This window comes from Heterodontus francisci, chromosome 8 (genome assembly GCF_036365525.1).
Source record: "Heterodontus francisci isolate sHetFra1 chromosome 8, sHetFra1.hap1, whole genome shotgun sequence".
In the NCBI taxonomy this organism is placed as follows: domain Eukaryota; kingdom Metazoa; phylum Chordata; class Chondrichthyes; order Heterodontiformes; family Heterodontidae; genus Heterodontus; species Heterodontus francisci.
The window spans coordinates 87,704,411-87,731,022 of record NC_090378.1 but is presented as its reverse complement, the minus strand read 5'-3'; the positions used below and the strand labels follow the sequence as shown (position 1 = coordinate 87,731,022).

Here is a 26,612-nt window from a genome sequence, read left to right as displayed (position 1 = left end):
CTATAGAACAGGTAGAGGAGAACAGAGCCATATGCTTCCAATGAGAAAACAGGAAACAACTTTGTAGTCAGTATGAGACCTTCAGCAAAGTATCTGATCCATCTATTACAATAACAGTCCTTTCCATATATACATAATGAAGTGGTTGATAAAACTTTCACCAGCACTCCCCTCTGTACTAACTCGGCATAATTGTCCTTTCACCCTTTCCTATCTATCTGCCCCATTAGAAGTAAAGTATCTAGAAAAGGTTGAATTAAAATGCAGTCTACATAGGGAACAATTTCAATGCTCTCCTTGTTGGCCAGCCTTCCTCCATGCCCCATAAACCCCAACTTATCCAAAGCTCTGCCACTGGTATCCTGTCCCATGCTAAATCCTGCTTGCTGTCACCTCCTGAACCACACTGGCTCCCCATCCTCCAATGCGTAAAATTTATAAACCCTCTTCTCATCTATAGATCCTCCATGGCCTTTCCCCACACCATGACTTCAATCCCCACCAGTCTATACCCCTTCCTGAATGCTCCAGTCTCTTACATAGCCTCCTTTCACCTCATCATTCGTGGCAGAGACCTCAGCTGCTTTGATCCTACTCTGTAGAACTTCCAGATTAAATTTCTCTGCCTCACTACTTTGTCTCCATCTTACAAAATCTTCTTAAAACCCTTCTCTTTGACCAAACTTCAGGTTACCCCCCCAGTCACCCTGTTCTTGTTCAGGGCCTCTTTCCTTACACCAATGTTGAAGCCCTTTGGAATATTTCTTTATAATTAAAGAAACTAAATCAATGTTCTTGTTGTTGTGTACCTTCTAGTATCACTCCACGTGCTGCTTATAGGTGCTTTCCCAATGGGATTAGTAACTGTCGTGGTTGGGTGCTAGGAATGTATGACTCCTGGGATTGAGTTTGCTGCTTTGCTCTCTGTGGTGGAGTACAGACACATGACCAACCGGAACAAGATCCATATAGGTTGTACTCCAATGATTTGGTTTACAAAGCCCTAATCAATGTGCCATGGGCTTCAGTTGCATCTTGCCCCCTGTTCTACTATGGGCACACAAGGTAAGTAACAAAGGAGCTTTAAAGTTGTCTGAGGGTTTTCAATAAATTTGTATCAGGTTGACAGGCAACACTTTGAGGCATGTTTCAACACTAATGCTTCCCGAGTGCTCCATTCCAGTGATTGTGGCCTTTTCTACGCTCCGTTCCTCACTGTATTTGGAGTATCTGGGCCATGTGAATGTTGTACCTTTTAGCGACCCACTGAATGTTCACTGATGAAGTTTGGCCCCAAGATCTCTATTAACTCATACAAAGACATCCAGTAGTGGCCTTATTGTACCTATGCATTGTGCTGTAGCTGGACAAGAGTCAATTCAGGCAACAATGAGTTCAAATGCTTCTTCGAAAATTAGACAAAATAATTGTGGGATGTGATTGCTGATGCTACATTGTTTAAATTTTATAGAGCCTAAAAAGCCAATAGTGAATGTAAAACCAGGACAAAGGAAAATTACAGTGAATTGGAGCGTGTCTCATACCAAAATGCAACCAGTAAAGAAGATTAATATAACTTCCACTCCGAAAGGTAAGAAACATTGTTACTGTGGCTAATACAAACTGCAGCAATGCTACTTTCCAATAAAAGTGCAACATTTTGGGATCCTTTTGGCTCAGAATTTGCCATTTAATTTCCATAATATTTTGCGGCACAAGTTGCGGGATGGAAACAGCATGGAGCCCAATACAGGGATCTGGGATTTCAGTGAACAGGATAAGTAACTGTGTGGCCAGAATTTTGTGGTGGGTGGACGGGAGCTGGCCTCTGCGTAAAAGTCGGTGGCGTGCCCATTTCTGCCATGCCTGGGGATCCGTTCCGTATTTTATGGGTCCCCAGGCTTTAATTGTTCCGAGGCGGGATTACCACCTGCTTGAGAGAGGAAGTCCCGCCTTATTGAGCTGCCGGCCAATCAGTGGGCTGGCAGCTCTTAGTCCTAGCAGCGCCACTGGGAGCGATGGCCATTGCTGGGACTACAGCCCAGCAAGAAGACACGATGTGTCCGATCATGAGGCCATCCCCCACGGAGACAATCGGAAGCCGCCAGCTTTTCCTGGCTCCAGGACGCCTGCTTGCCACATGTAAAATCCGCGTGGAGGTGGGCAAAGTCCTTAAGAGGCCGTTAAGTGGCCACTTAAGGGTTTCAATTGGCCTAGTGTGGGCGAGCTGTTTTTCGCTCCCTCTCCCCCCGTCCTATGTATAGGGAGTCGGAGGCAGGAGCGGGTCGGGAAAGCCTCCTGGAGCCTCCCGCTCTATTTTATGCCACCCCGCACCCTTTCCCCACCTGGCCACCATCCCGCTCGTTGGGGTGGCGTAAAATTCCGGTCTGTATTCCTTAACCAATCAGGTTGACGGTTTGTGAAATTAGCAGTCTAAGGAGTTGTAAGAATTGTTGAATCATTGTCAAATGTGGTACAGTAAAGGAAAGAGAAACTGGATTGAGAGCGAGAAATAAAGAGACTGAAAAGGAAAGTACAAAATTAATTTTTTTAACGCATTAAATAATCATCTCAACATCAATTAATATTGAAGGATTGAGACTCCACGTTTGTCATAGTTACTTTTCGGTGTTAGGAGAACTGACAGTAATTGACAGTTATCACATCATCAAAAGAAGGATACTTAGTCTTGAAGTAACTTGATTTAACTTTCTGTGATAAGTTTAGTTTGTATCTACCATGCAAATACACAAATGTCATGCCATTTATTGTATTTCAGTGGTGAATAATTGTATCCAATTCTCTTTTGAAATTTGTGAATCAGCTTACACTACCATTTCAGGCAGTGCAATCCAGATCATAATAATTCCCCAGGTAAAAATAACTCTCAATTATATGAAATCTGTGCCCTCCAGTTACCAAACCCCTGCCTATGGAAACAGTTGCTCCTTATTTACTCTGTCAAAATCCTTCATGATTTTGAATACCTCTGTTAAATCTCCCTTTAACCTTCTTTGATGCAACAGCAATTTGCATTTATTTAGCGCCTGTATTGTCCCAAGTTACTTCTCTAAGGAGAATAACCTCAGTTTCTCTAGTCTCCAAATAACTGAAGTCCCAAATTCCTGATACCATTCCACTAAATCTCTCTACAGCCCTTCCCTTAAGCCCTTGCTACCTTCTGAAATTTTAACTTAAACAAACAGGTAGGTTTGGGTCGGGGGGGAGCATTAAAGTCTCAGAAATCTGTTTCCTGACCTCCAATCTGTCCATCTCCAGCTTTAACTGCAGCCAGACGGCAACCAACCCAATCCAAGGAGGCGGGTTGCACATTCATATATGATAATGAGGCTGTGAGCTGATTGTCATTCAGGATGTGCACTTTCACACCGATTATACCTTCAGCACTATCCTCTAAAATACTGCTGGAACTATTCAATAGTAGATCAAGCTTCTTGGTCATCTCAGTTTGGAAAACATGCTAATCTCAGTTTACAAATTCAGTCTTTGCCCATTAATTTTGGTTTGTTGACGTATCTCACTACAACAGTGGGTAATGAGATACTTGCCCTTATATTGAACATTGCACTCCATTTGTCCACTCATTTCTAACACCCCACTAGAGTAGGTTTTCAACTGAACTGTGCTCTCAGTTAGAGGTACATTGCTGAATTTTCTCTCATGTGTCTCTATCATGCTGCAGCAATCTGCAGTCGTATCGATGTGCATGTTGATGTATTGTTGATTTACCAACACCTTTGTACAAAATTCTGTAATTTGAGTCATTATTGGGGCTAGCGGCTTAACTGCTGTACAGCCCTAGCCTCTGTTCACTTAGGCACTCTGGATTTACTTCAAGATTGTGAACTCTACCCTTGTGACACCACTGCTTTCCATTACTACTAGAAAAAGTTCTCTTTCCTGCTTTGGCCTTCGCTCCTTGCCAGTTGCAAGGTGGCTTTTTGGCAACTAAACATTTCAGTACTGACATGCCTGTGTTGTGTGGTTGCCATTACAGCGATAACAAGTCACTAAACTTTAATCAACAGCACTCTTCTGATCAGGTCTCCCTGCTTTAGATTTGGCAGAAGCCTTCTGACAATGAACAGACGCTGTACTAGTTACTTGCATAAGACAAAATTCACAAGCATTCTTTGATGCCATTTCCATGGTAGAAGCAATCATACATGATAGCTCAAATGTAAGATTTTGTGTGTTTAGTAACTTTGACTGGATTTTTTCATCCACCAATCCACTCATGACTGTGTCTCATAATGCACAGTCTAAGAATGTGCCAATGTGTAATGTAATGATAAATTCTTTAGTGCCACAATGTATTCACCAATTGTTTCACTACTTCTCTGATTTCTGGTTCCAAATTCGTAGCATTTCGCTATCTCTAGTGGCTTAGGTTTGTGGTAGTAGAAGCAGATACATTAGGGGCATTTAAGCGACTCTTGGATAGGTACATGGATGATAGTAGAATGAAGGGTAGGTAGTTAGTTTGATCTTAGAGTAGGTTAATAGGTTCGGCACAACATCGTGGGCCGAAGGGCCTGTACTGTGCTGTACTGTTCTATGTTCTATGTTTAACTTTAATTAGTAATTTTATTGTAAAGGATCCTCTGGGAATTTCATATTAAGTTTAAAAATGATGTAGTTAAGTCCTAAACTGGAGTCTTAAATGTAAACAAAGCCAATTATGGAGGAATGAGGGATAAGTTGGGTGAGATAGATTGCAAAATTAGATTAAAAATATGAAGATAGATAAGCAATGGTGAACACTTGAAGAAATGATTCATAATTCTAAACGAATATTCATTTCCTTGAGGAATAAAAACTCCACTGGAAAAATGGTACAATCATGGCCAACTAGAAAAGTTCAGGATAGCACTATAGTAAAAGAAGAGGCTTACAATGTTGCCAAAAATAGTTAGCCCAAGGATTGGGAGAGTTTTAAAAATCAGCACAGGACTAAGAAAGTGATGAAGAGGGAGAAAATGGAATGAGAGTAAACTAACAAGACATATAAAAAACAGCTTTTAAGAGCTTTTACAAGTATGAAAAAGGAACTGATTAGCAAAAGTAAATGTGGGCCCTTAAAGGTAGAGACAGGAGAAATTATCACGGGGAATAAGGAAATGACAGAAATGTTAAACAAATGTTTTGTGTCCGTCTTCACAGTAGCAGACACAAAGACATACTGGAAATTCTGGGAAGTAGGAACCAAGAGAGTGAGAAACTTAAAGTATTTAATATTAGTAAAGAAAATGTACTAGAGAAATTAATGGAACTGAAAGCTGACAAATCCGAAGACCTGATGGCCTTCACCATAGGGTTTTAAAAAGAGGTTGCTGTAAAGATAGTATTGCATTGGTTTTGATCTTCCAGAATTCCCTAGATTCTGGAATGATCCCATGGATTGAAAAAGAGCAAATGTAACCCCACTATTCAAGAAAGGAGGGAGAGAGAAAACAGGAAGTTAGAGGCTTGTTATCCCGACATTTTGGATTATGACTAGTGGAGTGCTGCAAGATTCAGTGTTTGGACCTCAGCTATTTACACTCTATATCAATGACTCAGATGAAGGGACTGAATGTAATATATCCAAATGTGATACAAAGCTAGATGGGCAGGTAACCTGTGAGGAGGACACAAAGAGACTACAAAGGGATATAGACTGGGTTAAGTTATGGGGTAAGGAGGTGGCAGATGGAGGATAATGTGGAGAAGTGTGAAATTATCCACTTTGTGAGGAAGAATAGAAAAGCAGAATATTTTAAGATGAGAGACTGATAAATGTTGGTATTTAGAGGATTTTGGGGGTTCTTCCACATGAATTTTCAAAATCATGAAGGGTCTGGACAGAGTAGATAGAGAGAAACTGCTCCCACTCGTGGAATGATCGAGAGCGAGAGGGCACAGATTTAAGTTGTTTGGTAAGAGAAGTAAGTGACATGAGGAAAAACCTTTTCATACAGTAAGTGGTTCAGGTCCAGAATGCGCTGCTTGAGAAGGTAGTGGAGGCAGGTTCAATTAAAGCATTCAGAAAGGAATTAGACAGTAATATGAAAAGGAACAATGTGCAGGGTTATGGGAAGAAGGCAGGGGAATGGAACTAAGGGGAACTGCTCTTTCAGAAAGCCAGTGTGTACACAATGAGCCGAATGGCCTCCTTCTGCACAGTAATGATTCTGTGAATCACAGAAAGTTAACATGCAGGTGCAGCAAGCAATTAAGAAAACAAATGCTATGTTAGCTGTTATTGCAAAGGGGGTTGGATTATAATTGTAAGGAAGTCTTGCTGGAATTCTATAGGGCTTTGCTGTGACCACACCTGGAGTACTGTGTGCAGTTTTGTTATACTTACCTGTGGAAGGATATACTTACCTTAGAGGGGGTGCAACAAAGGTTTACTAGATTGATTCTTGGGATGAGAGGGTTCTCTCATGAGGAGAGATTGAGTAGAATGGGCCTATATTCTCTGGAATTTATAGTAGTGAGTGGTGATCTTATTGAAATGTATAAAATTCTTCAAGGGCTTGACAGGGTTAATGCTGAGAGGTTGCTTCCCTTGGATACAGAGTGTAGGCCAACATACAGCCCGTGGACCAGAATCTGGCCCACCAAAGGTTTCCATCCAGCCCATGGGTGTAAACTGTACCCACGGCCGTTCCTCATCCTCGACAGGGCTCCATGACTGGAGATGGGAAATTTCCCATTGTCGTCTCCTTGCAGAACGGCCATTTTAAAAACATCATGCTGTCAATTTCACAGCTGACAGCTGCTGAAGCAGGAACACACTTCCTAACTTTGACAGATTCAGGGTTTTCCGACTTTTTTAAAAAACCCACTGATAAACCCTGAATCTGTTTGATGTTAGGAAGCGCATTCCTGCTTCAGCAGCTGTCAGCTGTGAAACTGACAGCGTGATGTTTTTAAACATACTGGCCAACCACAAAGCTGCTGTGCTGAGCACTCCTGCTCAGTGCAACTGTCGGAGAGAGGGGGAGAGAGATAGGGGGGGCGGGGGACAGAGAGACACGGGGGCAACAGAGAAAGGGGGAAACAGAGACGGAGGAGGACATAGAGAGAGGGAAATGGGGGTTGGGGAACAGAGAGAGAGAGGGGGGAAGAGAGAGAGAGAGAGGGGAAAACAAAGAGAGAGGGGGGAACAGGGATGGGGGAAACAAAGAGAGAGGAGGACATTCAGAGTGGGAAACAGAGGGGGAAACAAAGAGAGAGAGAGAGGAGGACAGAGAGAGGGGGAAAGAGAGAAAGGGGAAAAGAGATAGGGGGACAGAAGAAGGGAACACAGAGAGTGAGAAAGACACAGAGAGGGGAGGAACAACACAGAGAGGGGCTAACACAGGGAGAGACAGACAGAGAGAAAGATCTAGATCACTCCTGACAGATGGATATCCATCCAGAATACTCTGCATCGCTATATCAAGTGTGCAGGCAGAGATTGGCTACTTATGAAAACAAAAACAATGCCAGGTATGTCACTAAATCAGTTTTCAGTGTAGTGATGAGAAAGTAAGTCAATAAATTAGTCTTCTCATAGAGTCATAGAGTTATACAGCACAGAAACAGGCCCTCCTGCCCATCGTGTCTGTGCTGGCCATCAAGCACCTAACTATTCTAATCCCGTTTTCCAGAACTTGGCCCGTAGCCTTGTATGCTATGGCGTTGCAAGTGCTCATTAAATACTTCTTAAATGCTTTGAGGGTTCCTGCCTCTACCATCCCTTCAGGCAGTGTGTTCCTATTCCAACCACCCTCTGGGTGAAAACATTTTTCCTCAAATCCCCTCCAAACCTCCTGCCCCTTACCTTAAATCTATGCCCCCGGTCATCACCCCTCCGCTAAGGGAATTGTTTCTTCCTATCTAACCTCTCAATGCCCCTCATAATTTTGTATACCTCAATCATGTCCCCCTCAGCCTTCTCTGCTCTAAGGAAAACAACCCGAGTCTTTTCAGTCTCTCTTCACAGCTGAAATGCTCCAGCCCAGGCAACATCCTGGTGAATCTCCTCTGCACCCTCTCCAGTGCAATCATATCCTTCCTATAGTGTGGTGCCCAGAACTGTACACAGTACTCCAGCTGTGGCCTAGCTAGTGTTTTATACAGCTCCATCATAACCTCCCTACTCTTATATTCAGTGCCTCAGTTGATAAAGGGAAGTATCCCGTATGCCTTCCTAACCACCTTATCTACCTGTGCTGCTGCCTTGTTCAGTGAACTACGGACAAGTACGCCAAGGTCCCTCTACCTTCTGTACTTCCTAGGGTCCTATCATCCATTTTATATTCCCTTGCCTTGTTAGTCCTCCCAAAATGCATCACCTCACACTTCTCAGGATTAAATTCCATTTGCCAGTGCTCTGCCCATCTTACTAGCCCATCTATATCGTCCTGGAATCTAAGGCTTTTCTCCTCACTATTTACAACACCACCAATTTCCGTGTCTTCTGCAAACTTACTCATCATACCTCCTATATTCACATCTAAATCATTAATGTACACTACAAACAGCAAGCGTCCCAGCACCGATCCCTGTGGTACACCACTGGTCACAGGCTTCCACTTGCAAAAACAACCGTCGACCATCACCCTCCTGCCACTAAGCCAATTTTGGATCCATTTTGCCAAATTGCCCTGGATCCCATGGGCTCTTACTTTCTTAACCAATCTCCCATACGGGACCTTATCAAAAGTCCATGTAGATTACATCAATTGCCTTACCCTCATCTACACATCTAGTCACAGCCTTGAAAAATTCAATCAAGTTAGTTAGACACGATCTCCCCCTGACAAAGCCATGCTGACTATCCCTGCCTCTCCAAGTGGAGACCAATCCTGTCCCGCAGAATTTTTTCCAATATTTTCCCAACCACTGATGTTAGACTCACCAGCCTGTAATTACCTGGTTTATCCCTGCTACCCTTCTTGATTAATGGCACCACATTCGCTGTCTTCCAGTCCTCTGACACAACTCCTGTGGCCAGACAGGAATTAAAAATTTGTGTCAGAGCCCCTGCTATCTCCTCCCTTGCCTCACATAACAGTCTCATTTACACCTTCTTCACAAAAATGCACAGTTGTTTTTATTAGTAAGATACATTTTTAATGCCTTTATCTTTCAAAATTTGCTCACTGGCCCCGTGGGCCAAGCAAAAATCGTAATGCAGCCCTCCGTCTGAAAAGGATGAACAACCCTGGTCTAGGCGATAGTCATAAGCAGTCAGTCATTTAGGATTGAGGTGAGGAGAAACTTCTTCACTCAGAGGTTTGTGAATTTTGGAATTCTCGGCTTCAAAGTGCTGTGATGCTTAAGTTGTATTTTCTTAATGTTAAATATTTTTACATATGGTCAATAAATAACTAGATCCAGCAAATCTGTTTTTGAGGATATGTAAGGAGCTGTAGCTGTTCAAACTTGAGACTTGTTTTGAATTTCCCATAGGTATAGTTGAGACTAGCAAAGCTCCCACAGGTGTCTGTATCAGAATTATCTACAGAAGAATACTCTAGCTTTAGATAGCTACATTTTATTGTTTTCTTGTTGAAGAGCTAGTTAGAAGGCTGTCCTTTGTAAATATACACATCTGTATTATATACCTGGCATATGCAGTTCTGCTCAAAGACCTAGCAGCATTATCTGTTTGTATATTTTATTTCCAGCCATTACATTTTTTTTTAATTCATTCCTGGGATGTGGGCGTCACTGGCCAGGCCAGCATTTATTGCCCATCCCTAATTGCCCTTGAGAAGGTGGTCGTGAGCTGCCTTCTTGAACCTCTGCAGTCCATTTGGGGTAGGTGTACCCACAGTGCTGTTAGGGAGTTCCAGGATTTTGACCCAGCGACAGTGAAAGAACGGCGAGATAGTTCCAAGTCAGGATGGTGTGTGACTTGAAGAGGAACTTGCAGTTGGTGGTCTCATGCATTTGCTGCCCTTGTCCTTCTAGTTGGTAGAGGTCGCGGGTTTGGAAGGTGCTGTCTAAGGAGCCTTGGTGCATTGCTGCAGTGCATCTTGTAGATGGTACACACTGCTGCCACTGTGCGTCGGTGGTGATGGGAGTGAATGTTGAAGTTGGTGGATGGTGTGCCAATCAAGCGGGCTGCTTTGTCCTGGATGGTGTCGAGCTTCTTGAGTGTTGTTGGAGCTGCACCCATCCAGGCAAGTGGAGAGTATTCCATCACACTCCTGACTTTTGCCTTGTAGATGATGGACAGGCTTTGGGGAGTCAGGAGATGAGTTACTCGCCGCAGGATTCCTCACCTCTGACCTGCTCTTGTAGCCGCGGTATTTATTTGGCTACTCCAGTTCAGTTTCTGGTCAATGGTAACCCCTAGGATGTTGATTGTGGGGGATTTAGTGATGGTAATGCCATTGAATGTCAAGGGGAGATGGTTAGATTCTCTCTTGTTGGAGATGGTCATTGCCTGGCACTTGTGTGAATGTTACTTGCCACTTATCAGCCCAAGCCTGGATATTGTCCAAGTCTTGCTGCATTTCTACATGGACTGCTTCAGTATCTGAGTAGTTATGAATGGTGCTAAATATTGTGCAATCATCAGCGAACATCCCCACTTCTGACCTTATGATTGAAGGAAGGTCATTGATGAAGCAGCTGAAGATGGTTGGGCCTAGGACACTACCCTGAGGAACTCCTGCAGTGATGTCCTGGAGTTCAGATGATTGACCTCCAACAAACACAACTGTCTATCTTTGTGCTAGGTATGACTCCAGCCAGCGGAGGGTTTTCCCCCTGATTCCCATTGACCTCAGTTTTGCTGGGGCTCCTTGATGCCATACTCGGTCAAATGCTGCCTTGATGTCAAGTCACTCTCACCTCACCCCTTGAATTCAGCTCTTTTGTCCATGTTTGAACCAAGGCTGTAATGAGATCAGGAGCTGAGTGGCCCTGGCGGAACCCAAACTGAGCCTCACTGAGCAGGTTATTGCTAAGCAAGTGCTGCTTGATGGCACTGTTGATGACACCTTCCATCACTTTACTGATGATAGAGAGTTGGCCGATGGGGCGCTAATTGGCCAGGGTGGATTTCTCCTGCTTTTTGTGTACAGGACATACCTGGGCAATTTTCCACATTGCCGGGTAGATGCCAGTGTTGTAGCTGTACTGCAACAGCTTGGCTTGGTGCGCGGCAAGTTCTGGAGCACAGGTCTTCAGTACTATTGCCGGAATATTGTCAGGGCCCATAACCTTTGCAGTATCCAGTGCCTTCAGTCGTTTCTTGATATCACATGGAGTGAATCAAATTGGCTGAAGTCTGGCATCTGTGATGCTGGAGACTTCAGGAGGAGGCAGAGATGGATCATCAACTCGGCACTTCTGGCTGAAGATTGTTGCAAATGCTTCAGCCTTATCTTTCGCACTGATGTGCTGGGATATTTGTGGAGCCGCCTCCTCCAGTTAGTTGTTTAATTGTCCACCACCATTCACGGCCGGATGTGGCAGGCCTGCAGAGCTTAGATCTGATCTGTTGGTTATGGGATCGCTTAGCTCTGTCTATTGCATGCTGCTTACGCAGTTTGGCATGCAGATAGTCCTGTGTTGTAGCTTCACCAGGTTGACACCTCATTTTGGAGGTATGCCTAGTGCTGCTCCCGGCATGCCCTCCTGCACTCTTCATTGAACCGGGGTTGGTCTCCTGGCTTGATGGGGGATATGCCGGGCCATGAGGTTACAGATTGTGGTTGAATACAATTCTGCTGCTGATGATGGCCCACAGTGCCTTATGTATGCCCAGTTTTGCATTGCTAGATCTGTTGGAAATCTATCCCATTTAGCACGGTGGTAGTGCCACACAACACGAAGGAGGGTATCCTCAATGTGAAGGTGGGACTTCGTCTCCACAACGACTGTGTGGTGGCAACTCCTACCAATACTGTCATGGACAGATGTATCTGCGGCAGGTGGATTGGTGAGGACGAGGTCAAGTATGTTTTTCCCTCTTATTGGTCCCTCACCACCTGCTGCATACCCAAGCTAGCAGATATGTCTTTTAGGACTCGGCCAGCTCGGTCAGTAGTGGTGCTACCTAGCCACTCTTGGTGATGGACATTGAAGTCCCCCACCCAGAGTACATTCTGTGCCCTTGCCACCCTCAGTGCTTCCTCCAGGTGATGTTCAACATGGAGAAATACTGTCTCATCGGTTGAGGGAGGGCGGGAGGTGGTAATCGGTAGGAGGTTACCTTGCCCATGTTTGACCTGATGCCATGAGACTTCATGGGGTCCAGAGTTGAAGTTGAGGACTCCCAGGGCAACTCCCTCCCTACTGTATACCACTGTGCCACCACCTCTGCTGGGTCTGTCCTGCCGGTGGGACAGGACATACCCGGGGATGGTGATGGCATAGTCTGGGACATTGTCTGTCAGGTATGATTCCGTGAGTATTACTGTGTCAGGCTGTTGCTTTACTAGTCTGTGGGACAGCTCTCCCAACTTTGGCACAAGCCCCCAGATGTTAGTAAGGAGGACTTTGCAGGGTCGACAGAGCTGGGTTTGCCATTGTCGTTTCTGGTGCCTGTGTCAATGCTGGGTAGTCTGTCCAGTTTCATTCCTTTTTATTGACTTTGTAGCGGTTTGATACAACTGAGTGGCTTTCTAGGCCATTTCAGAGAGCATGTAAGAGTCAACCACATTGCTGGGGTCTGGAGTCACATGTAGGACAGACCAGGTCAGGACAGCAGATTTCCTTCCCTAAAGGACATTTGTGATCCAGATGGGTTTTTACAACAATCGACAATGGTTTCATTGCCATCATTAGATTAGCTTTTAATTCCAGATTTATTAATTAAATTCAAATTCTACCTTCTGCTGTGGTGGGATTTGAACCCTGTCACCAGAGCAGATCTTTTACTGATGGGTTTTCGTTAACCCTTTGTTGTTGCTAAGACTGGGAAGCAGTGAAATCCTGACTAATATTTATCCATCAGCCGATATCACATATTGAGATTATCTTGTCTATCATATTTTTGTTTGTGTGTGTGAATTGGCTGCCACATTTCCCAACTTTGCACCTCAAAGGACTTAATTGACGGTAAAGCGCTTTTGTATGTCCTGAAGTTGTTCCTAGCTCCGAAACCTCCCCAAGCCCTACAAGTCTTTGAGATGTCTGCGCTTCTCTAATTTTAGTAAGTTGCGTATTCCTAATCTAGCCTTGCATTCAGCTGCCAAGGCTATAAGCTCCCAAATTTCCCTCCTAAACCTCTCCGTCTCTCTACTTATTTCTCCTCCTTTAAGATGCTCCTTAAAGCTTTTGGTCATCTGTCCTGATAGCTCCTTCTGTGGCTCGGTGTCAAATTTTGATTGATAAAATTCTTGTGAAGCACCTTGGGATATTTTGCTGTTTTAAAGGTGCTATTATATATGCAAGTTGTTGTTTATGTTGTGTGAAAGGTGTGACATAAATGTAAGTTTGTTCTTTTAAAGTCTAGGGCATCATATGGGCTTGCCTGGAGTCATAAGATCATGAGAACTAGGAGCAGGAGTAGGCCGTCCGGCCCCTCGAGCCTGCTCCGCCACTCAATAAGATCATGGCTGATCTTTTCGTGGCCTCAGATCCACTTACCCGCGCTCCCACCGTATCCCTTAATTCCTTTATTGTTCAAAAAGATATCTACTTTAGCTTTAAAGACGTTTACTGAAGAAGTGTCAACTACTTCACTGGCCAAGGAATTCCATAGATTAACAACCCTCTGGGTGAAGAAGTTCCTTCTTAATTCAGTCCTAAACCTGCTCCCTCTAATCTTGAGGCTATGCCCTCTTGTCCTAGCTTCACCTGCCAGTGGAAACATCCTCTCTACTTGTATCATATCTATTCCCTTCATGATTTTATATGTTTCTATAAGATCCCCCCTCATTCTTCTGAACTCCAATGAATATAATCCCAATCTACTCAGTCTCTCCTCATAAGCCAACCCCCTCAACTCCGGAATCAACCTAGTGAACCTCCTCTGCACTCTCTCCAGTGCCAGTATATCCTTTCTCAAGTAAGGAGACCAAAACTGCACACAGTACTCCAGGTGCGGCCTCACCAGTACCTTATACAGCTGCAACATAACCTCTCTGCTTTTAAACTCAATCCCTTTAGCAATGAAGGACAAAATTCCATTTGCCTTCCTAATTACTTGCTGTACCTGCAGACCAACCTTCTGCGATTCATGCACAAGGACACCTAGGTCCCTCTGCATAGCAGCATGCTGCAACTTTTTACCATTCAAATAATAATCCTTTTTACTGTTACTCCTACCGAAATGAATGACTTCACATTTATTAACATTGTATTCCATCTGCCAGTCCTTTGCCCACTCACTCAATGTATCTATGTTCCTCTGCAAAGTTTCACAGTCATCTGCGCACTTTGCTCTGCCACTCATCTTAGTGTCATCTGCAAACTTTGACACCCTACAAGTGGTCCCCAACTCCAAATCATCTATATAAATTGTAAATAATTGCGGTCCCAACACCGATCCCTGAGGCACACCACTAGTGACTGATTGCCAACCAGAATAGCACTCATTTATCCCCACTCTCTGCTTCCTGTTAGTCAACCAATCCTCCATCCATGCTCATACTTTACCCCTGACGCCATGCATCCTTATTTTATGCAGCAGCCTCTTGTGCGGCACCTTGTTGAAGGCCTTTTGGAAACCTAGGTACACCACATCCACTGGGTCCCCATTGTCCACCTTGCTCGTAATGTCATCATAGAATTCCAAAAGATTTGTCAAGCATGACCTGCCCTTCATGAACCCATGCTGCGTCTGCCCAACGGGACAATTTCTATCGAGATGCCCTGCTATTTCTTCCTTGATAATAGTCAGAGTAGCAAACACTGGCAAAGCTATTTTGCCTTTTCTCAGCATTCATGTGTGCATAAGTTCTTTAAGCCAGGTCCCAAAATATTAAGACTGGGCCTTAATGAATTGAGGGAGGATCTGCTCCATGTCAGGGATATCAGTTGGGCCTGGTGGGATGAGTGGATGTGGGTAGAGATTGGAGTAACTGGAATGTAGAGTAGTGGTATGCTTATGGATAAGTTACTGACTGACTTTCTCAGGTCTTTAATATTTAAACTAGCAGAGACCCACAAAACATTGGCAGTGCAATTAGTATCTTTATTACAACAGTACTTATTTCAATCCCATACCGTGCCATTCCGTCCTTCCCAGGCCATCCCTCTCATATTGTCCCTATCCCATCCCTTCTTCCTATGCCATCCCCATCCCCCATTCCAGCCCTCCAAGGCTATCCCATCCCACATTACATACCTCCCATGCCTTCCCACCCACCCCGATGCCCTCTGCATTCCCCCACCCCCCCCCACAACACCATGCTCCCTTTTCCACACCACTGCCCACCCCCGCCACCACCTCCCTCTCGTGGAGTTTGGTAATGTTGTTCTGCAAAATTCTGTTGTTCTGCACCTATGAGATGACTGTTGATTAATTAGATATTTTAAAACTTTATTGGAACTTTTCAGCACTGAGGGTTCTCAGGCATCGCCCACTGAATAAACCCACCAGCAGATGCACCCATTAAACTGACCAAATAATACAGTTCAGAAAGACAAAAACTGCATATTATTATTATTACTATAGATGTTTAATATGTTACTAATCTTATTTATAAGGCTATATAATCATGGTGGGGACCTCGTCGTTGTGATTGTGTATCAAAATGTTTATGGGTGACTGTGATTGGGGAGTATCTTTGTTTAGGGGATGGGTAGATGGAAAGGTGTACACCAATATGATGGGTGAGAAATAAAAGTGGAAAATGACTCATTTGAAAGTGGAAACACACAGAGATGAGTCTCATCAAAGTGACGAGGAAGAACAAAAATAGGCACAAGACATTTTAATAAATGGGTAGATTTTTTTAAGATCTCGGGCATAGATTCCAACATATAGGATTAATGCTCTGAAAATCCATGGGCCAGTAACCCTGACCGTTATTCTGGAATTGCACCTGTCAGGAGCATCTGCCCCAACTTTGTTGTAGGTTTCGGTAACTGGGGCGATCCCCTAATTCAATCCCATTGGCAGGTGCCTGTACCACTAGTTACCCACCTAAGGCACAAGCTATAGAATCGACGTCAGAAAGTCCAGTGGAAGAGCACTGGGCCCAGGAGGGAATGGCTGTTAATGGTGGGTGTACTGAGTCTCCAAGTGGTAAAAGCCTGAAGTTTTGTCCTCCCAGTGGCCACCATCCAATAGGGGCCACTTTTACAAAAAGGAATTATTTGTGGCCAAACTTCAGGGTCCAGGACTCTGAGGTCCCCAGGTGGTGCCCACATTTATCATAGAAGCATACAATGGTTGCAGCATAGAAGGAGGCCATTTGGCCTGTTGTTTCTGTGCTGGCTCTCTGCAAGAACAAATCAGCTAGTCCCACTCCCCACCTTTTTTCCGTAGCCCACAATTTCTTTCTCCTCAGATACTTGTCCAATTCCATTTTGAAAGCCATGATTGAATCTCCCCTCATCACACTCTCAGACAGTGCATTGCAGAGCCTAACCTCCCACTGAGCAAAAACGTTTTTCCTCATTTCGCCATTACTTCTTTCACCAATCACCTTAATTCAGTGTCCTCTGGTTCTCAATCCTTCTGCTAATGGGAACAGTTTTTTCCTATCTACTCATCCAGACCCCTCATGATTTTGAACACCTCTATCAAATCTCCTCTTGATCTTCTCTTCAAGGAGAACAGCCCCAGCTTCTCCAATCTATCCATGTAACTGAAGTTCCTCATCCCTGCAACTATTCTTGTAAAACTTTTCTGCACCCTCTCTATTGCCTTCACATCTTTCCTAAAATATAGTGCCCAGGACTGGACACAATGCTGTAGTTGAGGCCGAACCTGTGTTTTATACAGATTTATCATAACTTCCTTGTTTTCCATCCAGGATCCCATATGCTTTATTAACCACTATCTCAACCTGCCCTGCTACTTCCAATAATTTGTGCACATATACCTCCAGGTCCCTCTGCTCCTGCACCCCCTTTTAGAATTGTACCTTTTATTTTATATTGCCTCTTCTTGTTCTTCCTACCAAAATGAATCTTCACTTGCTGATGTGTTGGGAGTTATGTTTTGCCTAACCAGGCATAGCTGGGCCAACTGTTGGTCCAGGAGCTCCCATCCCTCTCTCCAGCATCCCACTTACAGCAGTAACTGAGCAGGGGAGCAGCAGAGACTTTACTATCACAAAGCCATCTTGGCTTTTGGCCTAGATTTCAGCCTGATCTACTTCCACTGAAGTTATGATGGGAGTACCCCAGAACTGCAGCAGCTTTTCAAAGCAGAGTGTGCCAAGATCAGGCCTTTGTAAGAATAATTCAAAAACTGTATTCCTTCTTTTACAGGGTGTAGCACTACAAAGGACATTATGAAGGGTGACAGGACTGGATCATATGCGTGTAAAAATCTGGCACCCTATGAACGTTATACAATACATGTTACTGCCAACAATAACAAATGCAATAATGAAAATCAGTCAAGTGAGGAAGAGATCAAACATGTTCAGACTAACTCAGAAAGTAAGTATTCCAATCATAACATTAATGTAATTATAATAATCAATATTGCTGCTCTACTTGCAGGCCAGTACCTTGTTTATTCATTCTCTGGATGTGGCCAGTTATTGCTCATCCATAGTTGCTGTGAGAAGGTTATCTTTTCCCCTGAAGCACATTAGTGAATCTGTTGTTTTTAACAACAGTCCAAAGCTTCATTGCCACTTCTACTGAATCTTAGTCTCAAAGGAAGCAAGATTTGTGCAGCAGCCAAGTGGTGGCAGGAAATGGCAGGCAATGTTTGCAGCTTTCTGCAGAGACAGGAAGGCTGTGTGTTGAAGACAAGAGGGCAATCAAGTTTGGAGCACTGCGGAGGGTGAGTCCAAACTAAGTGCTGTTAGTGGAAGGGTGTCTCCCAGGTCCACAGCAGCTGTTAGAGGCAGGACAACGTTCTTGAGAGGCTCATCACAGTGGAGGCTTCATCTGGCTATGGGGTCAATGCTGCAGTGAGGAGGAGAGTGGCACAGAGATGGGGATGCAGCTACATGGAGGCCAGTGGTTGAGGAAGTCATTGACATGGACAAGGAGGACACATGGAGGCAAGAGGGCAGCCTTATGGTCGCAGAAGGTGCTACCCAGCTCAAAGGATGTACAGTCAGAGGCTTAGCTTCATGAAGATGTCTAAGCACCAATGTCTATGAAGACTGCGTCTCTCCAGGCAGGTGATGGTGGAGCTGTGCAGTGTGCTGGAGCAAGAGTTGATGCCAATGAACAGAAAGCGGCTTCACTCCCTGAATGTTCAAGTCGTCTGTGACCAGCGTAAGCAGAGCATGCAGGTGTGCGGGAGGTTTCCGGGAAGCTGCCACAACTCCTACATCCTTTAGACGGTCCCAATTGCTTCAGCTCTTCAGGCCACCCGAACACCTTCATGCCTGGATACTGGAGGACAAGGAGATCCACTGAAGTCATAGCTTCTGATCCCTGTATGCAACCCCAACACACAGGCAGAGGACATACACAACCGCTGCCATATGACTACAAGGGCCACCATCGAGCAGGCCATTATCTTTCTGAAGATGAAGTTTAGATGCCATGATATGTGATATGCCCCTCTCGGGTATCCCACATCATTGTCATCTGCTGCATATTGCACAACCTGGTGCTCCAGAGGGAAGTAGTGTGGAACCAGAGGAAGACACTGTGCAAGCCACATCCTCAGAAGAGGAGGATGGACATGAGGTGCCTCAACAGCTGCCAGCCAGTGAAGATGGTGCCATGGGGCCCAGCTTACAGGGTAGTACACAAGTGCATGGCAGGGAGGCTCATGACTCTGATCAGCAGACGCTTCACATGAGGACAGTACAAGGACCACTGATCTCTCCTAGATCAGCCTTGCTGACCTTTCATAAGAGGCCCTTACCATCACTCTGTACCTGTCAGCACCAAATGCCAAGGCCTTCTGTCAACACAAGTGCTCATGAGGTGTGCTCACTTTTACATATCATCCATCTATTTAATTCCACATCTGGTCACTGTCAACTGGTGCACACAAATAAATACATGAGTCATTATGCATTGCATCACAAAACCTTGAACTCTTGTTACACATTAAAGGCATCTTTTTTTTATTTATTCATGGGATGTGGGCGTACTTGGCCAGGCCAGCATTTATTGCCCATCCTTAATTGCCCTTGAACTGAGTGGCTTGCTAGGCCATTTTGAGGGCATATAAGAGTCACATGTAGGCCAGACCAGGTAAGGACAGCAGATTTCCTTCCCTAAAGGACATTAGTGAACCAGATGGGTTTTTACAACAATTGACAATGGTTTCCTGGCCATCATTAGACTAGCTTTTAATTCCAGATTTATTAATTGAATTCAAATTCCACCTTCTGCTGTGGTGGGACTCGAACCTATGTCCCCAGAGCAATACCTGGGTCTTTCGGTTACTAGTCCAGTGACAATACCAGTACGCCACTGCCTGCAGGAACACCCCCAGGGCCTCTTGGAGTGACCCTTTCTCATGCTAAAATCATTCCTCAGCAGCCTCCTTTGGTCAAAATCCCCTCCTTTGTTGCTTGTGTCTGCATTCTGCCTGAGTGCTATAGATGTGCCTTTAAAAATGGCGCCTCACAGCGACCTGTCCACCACTTTTAATTGGCTGGCTCCCCCACCCCGGTGCCGCTGGTCCTTAATTGGCTCCTCCTCGTACAATTACCAAGGAAGTCCCACTACCTGCCATTGCGTGCCACTGACCTGGATATTCCCCCGAAGTTGTTCATCGCCTGATCGGTAAAATTCAGGCCAACGTTTCAGGCCGATGACCTCTCATCAGAACTTAGTTCGGACAAAAGGAAATACTACACCCTGCTACAGAGCAGTTAAAATTTTCTTTCCATAATGTTTCCAAAATTCTGGCCCATTATTTTATGGAGTCATCGGTACTTTAAAGGTCAAACCACAATAATAGCAATTTTTTTCAGTAGTTTCATTTGGTAACTTTCACAGTGACATAACCATATCTGCCAAGCAATAAATCACTGTGACAGAAAATTTGAAGTGTAATTGAGATGGAACTTTGCATTTGAAATATGAAATTTTCCTTTTTTTGTTGTGAAACACAACTGTGTTGATATTATTGTTTAGTTTATGTTATGGCATGTTCCAATACAATATTTCCATTTTTCTCATAGAGCCAGCAACACCTCAAATAAAGAATATTAACTTTCTAGCAAATAATGAATTCGAACTTTCTTGTACGGAATTAGACCCAACTAAATTCCACGGACCAATGGGGCGCTATCTTGTCACCCTTACTGGAGCAGGACACACATCCAATTCCAATAATACAAACTGTAAATTTGTATTTAAAGACTTGAACTATCTGACAACATACAAGATAGAGGTAATGTAAATTCATTGCATTTCAGGCTTATTTCATATTGCATGTGGCAGACATCAAACTTTTCCTAATACTACTGTCATTTATCTCATTACAGTTGGTTGCCCATAATGGACAGTATGGTTCAGAACGTGTCAGTCAAGAAATCACAACCAAATGTAAGTGAAATGCTTGCTAAAACCACATTTTGCCAACACCAAGCGCTGGTGCTTGCCTGCTCTACCCATTACTGCATTTAGACTTGCATGGTTCTTTAAAACAGAGTGTGAAGAATTCCAGTTCGCTCTGACTGTCTACCCTTCCAGGTTTCATTGGTGAACGAGGCTAATTAATCATTAACAATGCCCTATTGCAGACCTGTTTGGCTCAGGGTTATCAGGTTACTGAATGTGCTCCAGAGGATCTGTTGGGTTGTAAACTCCCATCTTCAGGCATGCTATTCTGAACTCTGCTTACCTTCCCTCCCCAACCCAGATGATTGAGACTAGTTAGCTTTTAGCCACCTGATGAGTCTGACAGCCAGCAGGGACCATGAACCCCTTCTGATTGACACGGTGAACAACCCAACTCGCTACAAAATCTGTCAATTTTATTGGCACCATCCTCCTAAGCATGTAATGGACACACAGTTTGAATTATAAATTGTGAAGGAGAGCTCAAGATCTTTTTAGGCATCTAGTCATGCACACTGCCCTAGATGATTCATTATGTCCCGATACTGCATACAAAGTACCACATATTAGGCTTGTTAGCAAAATTCAAGCCCATGGAGACAAAAGGGACAGTACCAGCATGGATACCAAATTGGCTAAGGAATAGTGAATAGAGGGTTGTGGCAAATGGCTATATTTGGACAGGAGGGAAGTATACAGTGGGGTTCCCCAAGATTCAGTACTAGTACTGCTGCTGTTTTTGATATACATTAATGACTTGAAATTGGGGTACAGGGCACAATTTTGATATTTGCAAATGACACAAAATTTGGAAGTGTAGTAAACAGTGAGGAAAATAATAATAGACTTCAAGAGGACATAGACAGGCTGGTGGAATGGGTGGATACATGGCAAGTGAAATTCAATGCAGGGAAGTGTTTTGGTACATTTTGGTAGGAAGAATGAAGAGAGACAATACAAGCAAAATAGTATAATTTTAATGGGGGCACCAGAAGAGAGAGACCTGGGAGTGTTTGTGCACATATCTTTGAAAATGGCAAGACAGATTAGCAAAGCGGTTAATAAAACGTGTGGGATTTTCGGCTTTATAAATAGAGCCACAGAATACAAAAGCCAGGAAGTTATGCTAAACCTATATAAAACACAAGTTCGGCTCCAATTGGAGTATTGTGTACAATTCTGGACACCACACTTTAGAAAGGATTTGAAGGCTTTGGAGAGATTAGAGAAGAGATTTACTGGAGTGGTGCCGGGGATGAGGTTACATGGATGAACTGGAGAAGCTGGGGTTGATATTTTCCTTCGAGCAGAGAAGGCTAAGAGGAGATTTTATCAAGATATTTAAAATCATGAAGGGTTTAGATGGAGTGGACAAAGAGAAACTGTTTCTAATACCTGAAGGGCCAATAACCAGAGGGCACAGCTTTAAGGTGATTGGCAAAAGAACCAGAGGTAACATGAGAAAACTCTTCTTTACACAATGAGTGGAATGCGCTGCCGGATAGGGTGACAGAAACAGATTTAATAGCTTTCAGAAAGGAATTGAATAAATATGTGAAGAAGAAAATATTTCTGGGATGTGGGGAAAGACCCGGGGAGTGGAACTAACTAAATTGCTGTTCAAAAGAGCTGGCACAGTCTTGATAAGCTGGATAGCCTCCTTCAGTGCTGTACTACTCTATGATTCTATGATAACAGTTATTGTGAACAGGACCCCCAGTGTCTTGAGAGAGTTCCTACAAAATTTCCCAGTGGCCAATTTGTTTACCGTTAAGTGCGTTGGCAATCATCTTAGCCCCATTGTCTCTTTCCTTATTTCAAGACTACTGTGGCTATCTCGTTTTACAATGTGGAGACAAAATGCTAACAGACATGAATCTCACATCCTGCAACCCACATCCTGCACCTCAGCAGAAAATAAACAGCAGTTATTCTACCTACAGTACAAATCTACAAGATAACTATAAGTGAAAATAAAACAAAAATCATATGAAATTAAGCCTAGCCCTAACCTGATGCATATATGTACAAGAATAGATTATCTTACATACCCAACCTCTGGGTTTTGTTTCCACACCTCAGAGTTTCCTCATCACCAAATAGCTGATATCTGTTTTCATCATGGTAGAAGGACCTCCGTAAACCAGCTTGCAAGGTGCAGGCACTTGAATTTTCTAGGTGTTCAGGGCCAAGGCTTACTCACCACAAGCTGTTTAACCCATGTCCTCATCACACCCAATGTCTGGGACTCGTTTACTAGAGCAGCTCTATGCCAGTGTTTATGCTCCACAGAAGCCTCTTTCCACCCTACTTCATCTAACCTTATCAGAGAGGGGAATTTGGAGAAGCTGGTGTGCCCCTGCACCTGCTGTCTTTGACCTTCTAGGTAGTAGAGGTCGAGGGTTTGGGAGGTGCTGTCGAGAAAGCCTTGTCGAGTTGCTGCAGTGTATTCTGTAGATAGTACACACAACTTCCCTGGAACACTGGTGATAGAGGGAGTGGATGTTTAAGCCAGAGAATAGAGTGCTCAGCACCATTATTGCAGTCACAGTCCAATACTCTTCACTTGTCTGTTCTTTAAACAAATTCAGACTTCTAAAAATGCACATGAACTACAACTCAGATACCAGAAGTAACCCACTGTTTACCCATCATGAGCACCATGAGAAAATTCTGGCTATTAGTTTGCCAAAATTCCAAGTTACCATGCCAATATATTTCTACAATAAACCATTTCTTGTTAGTAATTATCGAATTTCATGTTATAGATAACGACAAGGCATTAATTGGATTCCTGGTCTTCCTGATCATTGCTACTTCAATAGCTCTGGCCATCGTGCTCTACAAAATATACATTTTGCAGAGGAAATCTTCAAGGTATCAGTTTTGTTCTGTTCAAAATGATTTAACCCACTCATCAAATGAGCTGCACCACTGTACCAACCAATAAAATACCTCCACAGAACAGAAATGGAGGAAGGTAATAATATTGCAACAGAAAGCAAACTTCCTCAGAACAATTGATGTTTCTGGAAAGAACTGTGTCGGATTATGATAGGTTCTTTGGGAGCTTATCGGGGTGACTCCAGTCTTCAATTGTTTTGAAAAATGATTGCTACCCATTTTCCTCCAGCTGTTGTTACACATTATTTTTCAACCAAGATCTTTTGACGGATTTTTTTGCCGCAGAGAAAAATGGTTACTATTGCTTAGCAGTTGGCTAAGATCAGGCTGTGCATCTTCAAATCAAGGTCACGGACCAGGAGCTGGAACGTGGGGATTAGGCTGGATAGCTTTTTTTTGGCTGGTATAGACACAATGGGCTGAATGGCCGCCTCCTGTGCTGTAAATTTCCTATGTTTCTAAGATCCACTCTGATACTCTTCCCCCTTGCTCTGAGGTGAAACACTTTGGCACCATGCAACACTTGACACACTTCACAAATTGTTTAATTGCTGGCAGCAGTGATGAGCATTTGGGAACCAAATCTAAGATTTGACTTGACAGTAGAGAAAATCTAGCTTGATTTCATTGTAATGTGAGTGTTCTCATGTGTGAATGTGATTGACTCAACTTCACTTTCTGAATGGGATCCCCAGCTAAGGTTCTTCATGCTAATGTATTAGATATTTATTTGTTCTTTCAAATCATTGGTAAAGTGATCTGAAGACAGAATGGGCATGCTCTATAGATAATTCTTAAGGTAGCATATGGGCTTTGAATTAAAGACCAAAGGCAGGATTTTCCTTTTGGAGTCGGGACCCTGACGTCAGGATCAAATCTGGGTCCCGACCCCACACAACGTTGAGGCTAGTCACCCGACAGTGATTTCCCAATTAATGGCCAAAGGGCTCACTGTCCAGTTAAGGACGATGGATGGGCTCTAGAAGCTGGAGGGCCATTGGGAGACACTTCAGCACTGAAGGAGCTGCAGCCTGCCATTGCAGGCACAGGAGAGAGAGGGCACCTTCATCTTAAGGTGCCCTCTCAGCACTTCTTTACAAAAATGAAAAAAGGAAATTGCTACATCAGCTGGACCACCATTGTGGAGGAGGAACCCCTCTACAGATTGACCTGTAGCCGAGCCAAGTATGGCAGCAGCAAGTGGGGAGGGGAGGGGGTGTTGCCTCAAAGTGATGCTAGAGCGCTAGCCCTCGGTTTGCTGCCGGGAGGCCACCTCCAGGCACTTGTCATTCTCCCAACACTATGGGGGGCCCGCAGGTGATCAATGGCCTTAATTGACCTTGTCATTGGCTTAACAAGCTATCTGCTGCCATCGGACTGGTGGTCACCTTTCCGTGCCTGATCGACTTCCAGGAAAATGGGCAGGCATTGGGACCATGGCAGGGATTCAGCACGGCAGCCAGCGTCTTGAAATTCTGCGCCTGCTCACCTCTGTTCCCACCCACATATCAGCAATGAAATCCTGGCCCAAGTTACTTTTTAAGCAGAAGTGCTTTTTTTTTGTCTCGGGGTTTTAATTAGCAGCAAAAGTGGAAAATTCTGGTCTAACCAATATCAATACAGTGTAAGGTTTTGAACGCCAGTTATTCCAACACTCAGGAGGAACTCACCATGATATGACAAAGTTCCATCTTAATTTCCTCAAATGTTTATTTTTATTCTTCTCAAGGTCAATGATGTCGGTGCTGGGAATTGAATGTGTTTTAACACTTTACATCTGTTCACAGCATTAAGCACCCACAACTTAGATATAGAAGGAGATATAGAAACTTGTATTCTGCCTCAAAAATGTGGTGTTATTACAACTTTAGAAAGAAACTCCATTGAGGTGTTGTGGCATCTTATTTCCTACACCAGCCGTTGTTTTGGCCTCAGCCAGTCTGTGAAGTTAATGTAAGTTATTACTTAGTCGAGGCTACATTGTTTGATTTGAGATTGTGTGCACAACGACTGCATTGACCAGAAGATTTTCTCCAATCAGTCTGGGCTGGACTCAAACTCTGGTTCCAGAGGGGAAAGGGCAGTTGAACCATTCAGTTCCCTTATCCTTATATTTTCAAACAATCTCAGCTCCATTTAACACAGTATAATGTTATTGTTTGGAAGCAAATTGACAGAAGAGTCAGACAATATCACATTGCTATTACATATAACTGAACATTTTTGTATATAAGTGGTGTGTTTTTGTCAAGTTTGAGCCAGTGCAGTGCAACATTATCATAATGCATATTAGTATGACCTGGAAGATATTAATGCAAATTACATTAAGTAATGATCTTTTGTCTTTGATTTTTCAATGATGCACAAATATTTTTTTGCTCTGTCCTAAATAGACGTTCTGAAGAGTCTGTGGAACTTATCACACATGGTCAGTACCTCTTTACCCCTTTAATATTTTATATACAGCATTGTATATAAATTCTCACTTGGAAAATTGTTCATCGCTTTAATGTCATCTGTCATTCCTTCCAGATGATGAAAAGCAGCTATTGAATATGGAGCCCATCCTCGCAGAACAACTGATTGATGTGTACAGGAGAAAACAGGCTGATGAATCAAGATTATTTTTAGCAGAATTCCAAGTATGTGCATTCGGTGAATCATTACCCTCCTATGATTGCAACTGTTTAATCTTCCACATTTCGATTGGCGGCTCCTTATGAGGATGGAGGGGTTGATGATTACTTTTTGAAAGAGAGGGAAACAGTACTAAGGAGAGACTATGTCCAAGATTTTATCCGGGTGACCGGGCTATCAACCTCCGCAAAAGCACCAGCGAGAGCTCCACGTCGCCCCTTCTGTGGGCGGCCCACCGAATCAAGTGCCAATTAAGTACTTTTATGGACAGTGGTGGGCATTCTATGGGATTAAGGACCCTGGTGACAGAGGTCCTGCCCTCAGAACTGCCAGCCAATCAGAGATTGGCAGTTCTTAATTGAGTAGCGCTACTGTGGAGGCGGTTGCTGCTGCCGGTGGAGCACCCACTCAGGGCCCAGGAGCAGCGCTGGACCCAGGCCACA

At 43.9% G+C, this 26,612-nt stretch overlaps 1 protein-coding gene across 47 annotated transcripts in view; it reads left to right on the top strand.

Moving 5' to 3' along the window:
* Window positions 1-26,612, top strand: part of ptprc (protein tyrosine phosphatase receptor type C) — a 210,050-nt gene that overhangs the window by 146,672 nt on the left and 36,766 nt on the right. For all 47 annotated transcript variants that reach the window (XM_068037643.1, XM_068037645.1, XM_068037642.1 and 44 more), the window contains 7 exons: window positions 1,472-1,591; window positions 17,404-17,577; window positions 20,247-20,458; window positions 20,553-20,613; window positions 23,397-23,505; window positions 25,926-25,960; window positions 26,065-26,174. In XM_068037643.1, coding sequence (XP_067893744.1) covers window positions 1,472-1,591; window positions 17,404-17,577; window positions 20,247-20,458; window positions 20,553-20,613; window positions 23,397-23,505; window positions 25,926-25,960; window positions 26,065-26,174 — 821 coding nt within the window. The remainder of the gene's footprint in view (window positions 1-1,471; window positions 1,592-17,403; window positions 17,578-20,246; window positions 20,459-20,552; window positions 20,614-23,396; window positions 23,506-25,925; window positions 25,961-26,064; window positions 26,175-26,612) is intronic.